Below are 10,933 nucleotides of genomic sequence, written 5' to 3'. Positions count from 1 at the left end.
AATTCCCTCCATCTCCCAAGTTATGCTGCCTCTGCCCTTCTGACCTAGGTGTATACAAAGTGTAGCACAGGAAGAGTTTCTTGTTTCATTGTTCCCATAATTAATTATTTTATTCTGTGTTCCCTTGAGTAGCAGCTGCTGCCACAATTTAATTTTCCAGTCTAATCCAAGCCTTGAAACACGATCTTCTTGCCTACCTCTGGCAAAGGGCGCTTGGCTGAGCAGTGAAACCTGCAACACTGGTGTGGGCTGAAGCCTTCACCCGAGGGTGCAGGGCTGGTGCCAAGCTCCATGCAGATGGGCCCTAGTGCAGCCCTCTCCCTCCTGGGCAGGGGGGAGGCCTGGAGGACAGCGCATTTGGCTATGACCGATCGACCTCCAGGACCAGCGAGAACCTGCCCCTGCAAGACGCGGGCGGGCAGCAGAGCAGGGGGCTGCTGCCCTCTGCCGGGACCCGAGCCCCAGCACAGCTCCTGCCTGCCCCAGGCAGCTGCCTGTACCCAGCGGCGCCTGCCCCATCGCGGGAGGGGAGTGACGGAGGCTCACGCTGCCACGAGTGGTGCAACGTCTGTGACCTTTATAAAACTCTCATCGCGACAGCAGTACAAGCCATAGAAAGAACATCTCTTATACACATCTGAATAAATACAGCCTGTGCCCTGCAGGCACAGCTGGGCGTAGGGGGAGGCAGGGCAGCGTGAGCGACACATGCAGCGACTGGACAATCACAAGCGGCTGACAGGGCGTGTGACAAACACAGAGACGCGTGTAGAGATTCGCTCAGACCAGGCTCCAGCGCTCAGAGCGCCAATGGAGGCATCAACGGGACGTGAAATGCGTGAGAAGGTGACTGGAGCAGCCCACCAAAGGCAGGGGGGCTGGTAGACTCACGCTCCCCCAGCAAGCACGGTCCTCTTCTCGGCAGAAGCAGGGGGTAGCCCAGCTACATTTCTGTTTCTGCTAAGAGGCTGTCACCGAGACCTGACGTCATCAGGACCATCTGGGAGCTGGAATCTGTGGCAAGAGGAAGAAAACCATGAGCCGTTCGGGCTGGCAGAGAGCATGGAGCTGTGCTGCAGATCCAGAGGTGAGCACTGCAGGGTGGTTGTGAGATTAAATAGTAATGAGGTCTACTCTGGCCATGTAGCAGAACAGAACTGATGTTTGGGGAGAGGGGAAGGCAGAGACAGAAGCAAGAGGCCAGAGTGGGGATCTGTGTTTGTTATCTTGGCTGTCGATGGCAGCATCAGCTCTGAACCCTCCCCATGTACGCTTGCAGGTGATACTGGTTGTGCTGCCCTTACCCAGCCCTGCACACACCTTTAAATCTGCATTCACCAAGTGTTTTCAGCTACAGACACAGTGTCCAGGTGGGATGGGCTGGCAGGCTGCAAGCCAACCAAACCCCAGAGCAGGGAACACAGGGGGCAAGCAGCCATTTTAGGGCAGCGGAGGCCTGGAAATCCTGACTCTCTGCGCTGCATGAATGGAGGGTTTGTGCAGCCCTCCCCTGCCTACCTCAGGAAGGCGAGGGCAGTTTGCTTGCTCTGCAACAGCACAGAGAAACGGCCAGGAATGCTGCGAGCCTCCCCCCACCAAGTGAATCAGCTGCAAGGAGGATGGGCACGCATAGCAAGTAAGAAACTCAGCAGGGTACCAGTTTCCCATCCAGAAGCCTTTTTAAACAGAGAAAAATTTGCTTTTTCCTGGATGTGAGTGGGAGAGATCTTTAGTGCCTGCATGCTTCAGATCCAGAGTCCTACATATTCAAAACTGCTGAGCGGGATCTCTATTTTGGGGACCAATTTCTCGGAACTGGATCCGAAACTTAGCCAGAGATGTTAGTAAAGGATTTTTATGACTCTAATAAATAAGGATCCAGATGTTTTGAGGCCCAGGCAGTGGTTGTGCTGCTTTGCTTCTAGTCTGATACTGGAACTGGAAAAAGGGAAGGACAACTAAAAATAAATAAATAAATAAATAAACACAACAAACCAAACCAACACAACAAAAAAAACAACAAACAAAATAAACAAACCACAAACCAAATCCCCAAACCAGCAGAATCACAAGGTAGGCATGACAATATACAACATCATAAATACCAACAATATACAACAGGCTACTGCTATCTCCATAATATACCTTTTTTTTGGTTGTTTTTCCTGCCTAGACAGGCTTTGGTGCCTGGCTAACCCCTCACATGTTTGTGACAGAGAGAGGAATAGCTGATGCTGTGCAGATTGCAGGATTTTCTGGAAGCAGTAAGGAATGACATGAGTTTTGGCTAGGATATCTGGCAAAGGCCCCTGAGATCTTTACCGCTCTTGCCCTGGAGTTTTAAGACTTTGGACAAAGATTTTGTTCCTGCAGCATCAGGGAAAAGGCCTCTGAGGTACTGCTTCCACCCTGCAGCAGCTGCATTGCCCTTGGAGGCTGCCTTTCCAAACACAGCTCAGCCCAACCCTATTCCACGGCAGTGCGAAGGTCGCGTCTGGAGGCCGTCTGGGTCATGAGGAGGGACAGAAACCATTCACCAACCCCACCATGAGAGACTAGTGGCACTGGTAACACCCCAGACACCCCTATTCCTGCTTGTCAGTCCCCACCAGCAGCCCAGGTCCTTACTGTTCTGGCAGATCCAAGGGTTCTTCTCCCTGGCTGCGACTTCGCGAGCTTCTGTCTCCTCCTCTTCCTCACCCTCTGAGAGCAGGTCAGAGATCTGCTGCTGCAGCTCAGGACTAATGTTGTTCTCCGCCAGGATGAGTGTCCGTAGGGCTGTGGGGTAATTCTCTACCATGTCCAGCAAGGTCTGGGCAGAGAGTGAGATAAACAGGCTGACAAGCAGCACAAACAGCAGCTAGGTTGAGCAGTAAGCGGGTCAAAGCTCTGTCTCCCTGCAAACTCAAGCCCTCCTCTTCTTACTTCTGCTTTCCCTTGGCTTTTACCTCCCTTCTCCAGGCTGAGAGTTTGAGGGCTTCCCATCTTTCTATGGGAAGAGCTGAGCCTGGATTTCCTGGCTCTATCTAGGGAGGAGACTGCTCTCCACCCTGTTGCTTCCACATACCCAAGCTAGTCCCCTCTTACCTCTGGGCACTGGGGCTCTGAGAAAAGACCCTGTGCTACCAAGCCTTGGCCCCTCCCTGTCCACAGAGCTTTAGCTCTGACCCTCTATCGCAAGCCTGACCTCTTACTTCTCCCAAGAAAACCAAACTACAACTAGATCCACATGTTTCTCCCTTCTGACTTTAGGGAGATCCAGGAGCCCTGCGTCGGAACTGTGGCTTATGAGCAGCTCCTGTGGCTGAACGCAACGGGCCAGAGAAAAGCAACAGCACTCCCGGGTGCAGGGAGAGGAGCAGGTCCATGCGGACCCAGGGATGGAGATGGAAGCAGGTACATGTCCTAGGGCCTCTATAGACAGCCAGGACCTCGGTGTCAGTGATGCTGCAACATAATTGTAGGCTCTCATACCTGGGCTGACTGGTTGGTAAGTCCTGTTCCCTCCAAGTCCAGAACTTCAAGGGTTCGACTGGAGGCCACAGCCACAGCAAGCATCCCTGCTACCTGGTCACCTGTGGGAGAAGCAACCAGGGCTATCAGCAGTGCTTGCCTTCCTCCATGTAATACCACATGCCTTCATGGGCCCGCGGCTGTCACAGAAACATCCTCTCAGTATTTCTGCCATTGGCAACCTCCAGATCTCAGTTACCTGGAGGGGGATGGAAGCTGTTAACTGAGAAAAGAGACAAGGTAAAGATGCACCATTTTGTGGTTATGGGAGCAGTCGCTAATAATCAGGGGGAACATGAAGGAACACAGTGAAACTGATTTTATTCCCCGAGGAATTATGTGTGCCCAAATCTCCTTCCTACTCAAGGATGTGAGGGCCTTTAAACAGTCCCTGTAAGACATCACAGACACAGAATAAGGAGCCAAATACACCACTCTAGGGGAAGCTTGGAGCCAGACAGAGGACCCCGCACCAGCTGACAGACTGCCACCCTGGAAAGGGGACTTTTGGGGGTGGATGCAGCAGGACCAGAAGCGTTAAAGAGAGATGCTGGTGAAGAGGCAGGACTCCAGCATATTCACCTGACATTCCCCAGAGAATGCCAAGATACTGTACAACTGTGACACCTCCTTTTGGAAAAAATACAGACTACTGTCAGGTAACACTCTGAGGCCTTTTGTGCCCAAGAGGAGGTACCTGGTCAGACAGACAGGGCTTGGGGGAGGCTCTGTTTCCAGACTGGGTGGAGAGGGGAGCGCCCAGCTGATGCTCAGGGGAGGCATGGCCTGGTCTCCTCCTCACCACCTTGCAGCAGAGCTGGAGTGAGTTGGTTTCCATGACAACCAGTGCCAGGCTCTTCTCCTCCTCCTCCCTGCTCCATCAGGAAGAGGAAGGAGGGAGCGCAGGGACACACTGCATCTTCCAAGCCAGCATGGGTGCCCAGGGCTTCAGGAACAGGGGAGACATGGAGGGCCAAATGGGACAACAAAGGCGACGGAGTGGGCAAGGTACAACCTCCTTTCTGCACCTCCCCGTCAGGGCACGTGGCAAGGCTGGCTTTCCCCACATCCAAAGGCACCTGCCAGGACAAACTCACTGCTGGGGATTAGAAGGGACCCATGCAAGAAACTGCCCCATCCTACTGGTGAAGCTTTACTGCCCCTCTAGAGCTCAGCCCCCAGCCACCTATAAACACAAATCGCACAAACACTGAGAGGCAGGAGTGCAGCATCCCCTGCTCCTGCTCCCTGGCTCCCCAGCTTACCTAGGGGGTTGTAGTCCAGGTTCAGCACACGGAGCTGTGAGCTGTGAGCCACTGCAATGGCCAGGCGTCCCCAGCCTTTGCTTGTGACGCCTGGGTTGGCGCTCAGCGTCAGCTCTTTGAGGCCTGGAGGAGAGAAGCCAAACCAGAGCCTTAGGGTCACCAAAGCAGTCCCAGGGGAACTAGTCCAGCTAATCAGAGCAGTTTTGAGTCATATCCCCTGTACTCTGAAGGGCTAAAAGGTTTGGTTTTCTCTGACAACTGTCAACATCCTTCACTCATCAATGAAATATTTCAGTATTCAGCAGTAGCCCTTCATTTGCCCATGCTGTGACTACCCCATTTCTCTGCTCTCCTAGCCTATGTCCTGCTTAGTCTAGATAGCAAACACAATGGAAACAAGTAAGTGGTATGCGAGGTGACTGACCAGGACAATGGGGTGGCAGAAAGTGACAGGTTGGAGAGAGGATAATAGGGACAGTAGGCTCTGCAGCCTGCACTGGGGGGGGTGGGCCAGCAGAGATAACAGCATCAGTGTCACTGTGCGCACACAGAGGAGAAGGTGCTGGGGAGAGGTGGAAAGCACTTTGAGAGTCAGGAGAGAGGGGTGGTGTTACCTCAGCACATGCCATCTCTCAGCTTAACTGGCCCACTGGCCTCTGACCACCAAAGATCATCTGCAAAGGTCATCTGCAACTCCACACTCAGAGCACCCACAAGCAGGGACCGACAATAAAGCCAAGTGCTAAGGTGGGGGACACACCATGTATTTAGCCACTGTCATTATCAACACACAAATGCAAAATAATAAATTCAAAGTCCAAGCAGTCCCCTCCTCCAGTTTCAAATGCTCTTGTCATGAAACAGAAGCAACCTGTTGGTCCCTGAGCTCTAAACTGCCAGCAGGACAGATCAATAGCATAAAGCCCATGCCTGCTCAAGAGAACCACTCCTCTGTTGCTTGGATTTCTGCTTAACTAAGTCGGGGAAAGAAACTCCTCAGCCCAGACAAGCTAGAAAGCCTACCTCCTCTAGGGCTGAGGACTTATGCTGCATGCATTTGCTCCACATGAAGCTTCACTGGTCATTGTGCAGCCCACAGCCCCTGGTGCTTACCAGACTTGGCCCCGTCAGGTGGCAGGAGCCCACAGATAAGGTTGATGCCTTCATCGCCCAGCATGCAGTCTCCTAGATCCAGAGCCACCAGTGAGGGGTGGATGGAGAGAGCAGGGTTGAGGAGGGCCAAGCCTGCATCTGTCAGGGGGCTCCCATGGAGGCTGTGCAGGTAAAAGGGAAAATTACCGAGCAGCCTTCTTCCTGGTGCCTAAACCAACCCAGCGGGGACGGAGGAGAAAAAATGGGGTGGATGACAAATCCTAGCCCCATGAGGGGAAAAAGCGCTGGGAAGCCTCCGCTGTGAGGGTCACCTGGCCACTACAGCAGACCTTCTCTCCCAGCCGGGTAAGGGGTGCTGGGGATGCCAGCGGGGCAGGGGCAGCCCCTGCCACCGGAGCAGCCCCGGTTGGAGAGGTCAGGAGGGAAAGCCATGGCCATGCCCAGCTAGTGGGGGCAGAGGCGGCTCCCCCGAGCCGGGTGAAGGGCGAGGGATGACTCTCTGCAACCTCAAGGGCGTTTTTCCTCCGACAAGATTTAAAATCAGGGGCTGGCCCGGACCTGCAAACCCCCGAAAGACCCGTCCTCGCCCGGGGAGGGGGGGGCAGGCACCCCCGCAGCCCCATGCCCCGCTGTACTCACAAGAGGGACTGGACGGAGCGGTTTGTCTTCAGGGCCTCGGCCAGCTGCTTGACGCGGTTGATGTTGGAGACGATGCCCAGGTTGAGGTTGAGCTGGGCCAGGGAGCGGGACTCGGCCGCCCCCCGGCAGACGTGCCCGAAGTCGCGCTCAGAGAGCTGGCAGCCGCGCAGGGACAGCAGCCGCACCGAGTTCTCCCGCAGGCTCTCGCAGATGTCCCGGATCTCCGCCCCCGACAGCGTCTCCCCGGAGATCTGGATAGACCCCGGCAGCATCTTCCCCCCGTTCGGGGAGCAGCCGCCTGCCGCCGCCCGCCGATCCCGTCGCGGCGGCTGGACGCCGGGGGGAAGCCGCGCTGAGCGCTGCGGGCCGGGGCGGGCGCCAACGCCGCCGCCGCTGCCGCTGGGCAGTCCCGGCCCGCTGTGGCCCCGGGGGCGTCACCGCCCAGCCTCACCGGCGGCCGCCGGGCCGGCCCGCTTCACCCGGCGGGGCCGCCGCCCCTCCGCGGGCGGGGAGACCTGGGGGAGTCATTGGCGGGGGCTAATCCGGACCGGCGCCGGGCTCTGAGCTCCGCGGGGCCGCGCCGCACCAGCAGCGCCAGGCGGGTGCCGGGCAGCCCCGCCGCTCCCCGCCCCGCCCGCACCTGCCGGGCCGCCCCGCCTCCTCCCCGCGCCGCTCCAGGCCCTCCTCCCGCCCGGGGCGGGCTCCGCCGCCACCCTCCCTCGGCCCCCCGCCGGGCGGGGCCGCCTCTTCGCGGAATGTTGCGTGCGGGGACGGACTTCCCACCCCACCCGACCTCCCGTCTCGCCATATTGGGCTCCGGTGCCGCTCGAAGCCCGTGAGGGGTGAAGCTGGTTCCTGTCCGGCACCCTGAGGCGATGGCGGGGTAAGGCTGGTGGCGGCTGCATCCCCGGCACTGAGGACTGCAGGAGGAGATGGTGGGTGGGTGAAGCCCCTGGGAAGGGCTGTCCCTGCCACCCCACTCCTGCCTGGGGGGGGGCTGAAGCCGCTGGTCCATGGTGTTCTGGTCTTCTGCCAGTTTAGGTGATACCTGTGCTTAAATCCACAACACCTCAAGCCTGGACCCGTGGCTTTCAGCTGAGGTTGGTGTGAACTGCTTCTCATGGCCCAGGGCTTGTGGACCTGGTACTGGGACGCAGCTGGTGAAAGGTGGAGGAGGGTGGGGAAGTGCTGCAGGCTTCACTCTCAGCCTGACCTGCGGCAAGAGGGGTTTGCCTTGCTAATTCATGGGTATGGATCAGAGGGATTTGTCCCCTCTCTCCCCCTGTTGGGTAATCCTGTACTTGGAGAGAAATAGGAAGGAGCGCCTCTGTGTTTTCAACTCCACTGAGCTGAAAAACGAAGCCAGTGATGTGGAAATTAGGTTAAACCGCCTAAGTAGGCAGCTTTCTGCACGTAACTAATCTAGCTGCTGCATATAGCAGTGCTGAAGAGAATTCCAGTCCAGTGGGTAACTCGGGGTCAAACCCAGGCTCCTCTGCTTGGTTTGCAGGCCAGGTAGGAGAGAGGTGATGGAAACTGAGGGGAAAAATAGGATGCAGGGGAGGGGAATGTGAAGCAATTCTCCTCCACTGAAATGGAGGAGCAGGTCACCTGAGCTTAGGGCTGCATGTTAGGTCCTGGAAGAGACAAAGGGAGCTACAGAGAAGCAGCTCTACTCACATGTCAGCTTTAAGGCTTTGGCTGCATCATCTATTTATAGTGTAGGCATCACCATGCCCTTTGAGTAATCCTTTGCTGTTCGCTAGAGTTGTCTACACACCTCTCTCTGTTTCCCTGTTGCACAGGGATGCATGAGCCTGATACTGTACCTTCAAGCTGTGCCAAGACCAGACCACTGCCCTGGCAACACATCTGCACTGGGATGTGAGCAGCAGCTGTGAGCAATAAGCAGTAGTACAGGTGATGGCTTTCAACAGAGGAACAACTGATCTTTAAGGTCAGGTTACATGGTACAGGTGAGAACAGGATCCTACTTACTGTGGGGCTGCGAGGGGCAGAGGCTGGATGTCAGAGTGGTGGGCAAGGGAGTGACCAAGGAAATACCAGCCGCTGATTTGTATAGGTGGACGGTAAGACTGCACTCAGTTTCACCTCACAATTACCTCCAGGCGTTAATTAACCCATGCTTCATTAAACAGGCTATTTTTAGAGAGGTGTTTGGTAAAGAGCCCCTGGGACATGTCCCACTTCAATTGACAGCAGCAGCCCTGAAGCGCTGATGAAGATGCCCTGGTGCTGGAATCTTCACTGCCTGTTGTAAGGAGCAAGAGCACATTGAGGAGACAAGCATCCTACCTTGCTTTATGCTCAAATATGTTGGGAAAAGTGGCACAGGAGCTAATGGTTAGAGAGCTTTGATTCACTAAACCTAATTAAGAGCTATGCAGAGGGGAATTTGGCAGTGGTATTTTATGGAGAACTAGATATTGCTTCCTTGCCATGTGTAGTTACCCAGCAGGTATGAGGAAGGTAGTTTATTGCTTACCTGCTGGGGGTACAAGGAATGAGAGCTGACTCTCTAGACTGATGCTATCAAGAGCAAACACATAAACAGAGAAAAACAGTGGATGAGGAGCAGCTCAAGTGAGACTAGACACAGGAATGGGAGAAGAAACAGCCTGCTGGTAACCCAAAACACAACTAAGATGACAGTGCAACAAGGATGGACTGTAAGGAGGGTTGGACTCCCAGGTACTGCAGAGGAGAAAACAAGGCCATAGATACTTCAATATACATTTTATCTTCCTCTTTTTAATCTGATAGCTTCATATGTTTATTTCAGCTTTAATAAAAAGGGGCTTACACAGTTCTCACAAAGTTACCCTTCCTCAAAAGGGGGAGGTGATGGGGGAAATTATTTCAGATCTGCTGCAAGGGAGGAGGGAGAAAATTAATTTAGATTTGCTGCAAGAGCCACAGCAGGAAACAAAGGCAGAGATAGTCTGGCATGATAGGGCTGTAAGGTTTGTCCTGATAACTAGAGGACTTGAGTAAGCACTGAGAGGTGCCCTTCCACAAGGACTTTACTAGGGCTGTGTTATTATCATGCTCCCTGAAACTGCAGCATGCATGCATTTCCCTGCAAAAGTGCATCCCTCTCTGTCAGCAAAAGGGATGCTGAAGCTCTCAGCCAAGTGCTGAATTTCTGGCAGTACAGAGCAATTCAGCTTCCAGCTGCTGCTGCACAGAGAATTAATCAATGCTGAAGAACCAGAGCAGAGCAAGCCCCACAGCTCCCAAGGGGGTGGTTGGTTGTCACCCTGGTCATCTGTCCCCAGCTGACATGACACACAAGCTGCAGAGGGGAAGCATGAAGCATTTGCTTACTGCTCTCTCCCATGCTTTGAGTGAAAACACAGGGTGCAGCTTCATCCCTCTGATTTAGCTAGGTGTGGGAGGGGAGTACAGCCCTTCTCTTGCAGTGTCTGTAGAGCAGCAGTGATGGTGTTTGGCACAGAATGACATTTCTTCTTGGCTGGACTTAATTCTAGCGACAATTGTCTCTTTCTCCTTTCCTTTCCCTCTGCCTGTGCTTGGAAAATTTGTACCAAGAGAAACAAACCCATTCTAGGCTGCCAGGGCAAGAAGCGCAAATTAGAAACCAGCCTCCCATGGCGTTATAAAGAGGGAAATACCAGAGTTGTGCAGCATTACAAACTAGCACTTCCATTTTACCAAGCTGGAAAGTAATGGAAATTCTGGAAGCTTAAAGTGGTTCATTTGGTCCAAAAAAATGTGAGAGGCTACCAGCTCAAAATGATTCTCCCAAATTGCTGTAAGTAGTGTTCTTTAGCCAAAATAAGTTTCCCAAGGTGCAAGTGGCTGTGGGTAGGAAAAGAGAGAACATGTCTACTACATATGTGTTTGTTAGCAGACAAGCTTCTTGCTTTTGGAAGGGGAAGAAATTATGAACTCAGGGATAAGCAAACAGTAGAAAGTAGGTCTGTGAAAATGTGCAAGTCCCATCCGGGGACATTTTTGTTTTAACTGAAGCAGATGTCCAGCCTGCTGACAGTAGCTGGCACTATCTTTCATTGCACCTTGGCTCTAGTCCTAATGCCACTACAGCTGCATCCTCCCCCACTAATACAATCAAGGGGCCAAAGAGTGCTGTTCTGACATGCTCTCTGCCTCATGCACAGATAACTTGTGGGTACATCAAGACAGGAAACTATTTTTTTTCCAGTCTGAGCTTAAGGATGAACTTCTATGAGGAGTGGTTCCTCTCCCCCAGTCATCCAGAACTATAGCGAGAAGAGAAAGAAGGTGAAAGCAAAATACCAGCTCACAGCTTTCCATTATTGGACCAGTAACAAGTTAGAGCAGCGAGGGAAGGCTCCATCTGCACTACGCACCTGTGAGTTACTGCAGTGCAAGTAAGC

At 53.9% G+C, this 10,933-nt stretch overlaps 1 protein-coding gene and 1 long non-coding RNA gene across 2 annotated transcripts; one reads left to right on the top strand and one right to left on the bottom strand.

The window, feature by feature from the left end:
* Nucleotides 1-555: 555 nt before the first annotated feature.
* Nucleotides 556-7,182, bottom strand: LRRC73 (leucine rich repeat containing 73). The gene is made up of 6 exons (XM_082047887.1): nt 6,531-7,182; nt 5,892-6,052; nt 4,779-4,901; nt 3,475-3,575; nt 2,629-2,812; nt 556-1,014 (listed from the first exon to the last, which is right to left on the bottom strand). Exons 1-6 carry the CDS (start codon nt 6,800-6,802, stop codon nt 944-946), a joined length of 912 nt encoding a protein of 303 aa, XP_081904013.1. The 5' UTR covers nt 6,803-7,182; the 3' UTR covers nt 556-943.
* A 120-nt stretch (nt 7,183-7,302) lies between these two features.
* On the top strand, nt 7,303-9,208 carry LOC309437697. The gene is made up of 3 exons (XR_014183599.1): nt 7,303-7,413; nt 8,336-8,506; nt 8,690-9,208. It is a non-coding gene; the product is annotated as an uncharacterized lncRNA (long non-coding RNA).
* Nucleotides 9,209-10,933: the final 1,725 nt, after the last annotated feature.

The sequence above is a fragment of the Streptopelia decaocto genome (assembly GCF_964273445.1).
Source record: "Streptopelia decaocto genome assembly, chromosome: 3".
In the NCBI taxonomy this organism is placed as follows: Eukaryota; Metazoa; Chordata; class Aves; order Columbiformes; family Columbidae; genus Streptopelia; species Streptopelia decaocto.
The sequence above is the reverse complement of the archived record's forward strand: the minus strand, read 5'-3'. Positions and strand labels throughout refer to the sequence as shown.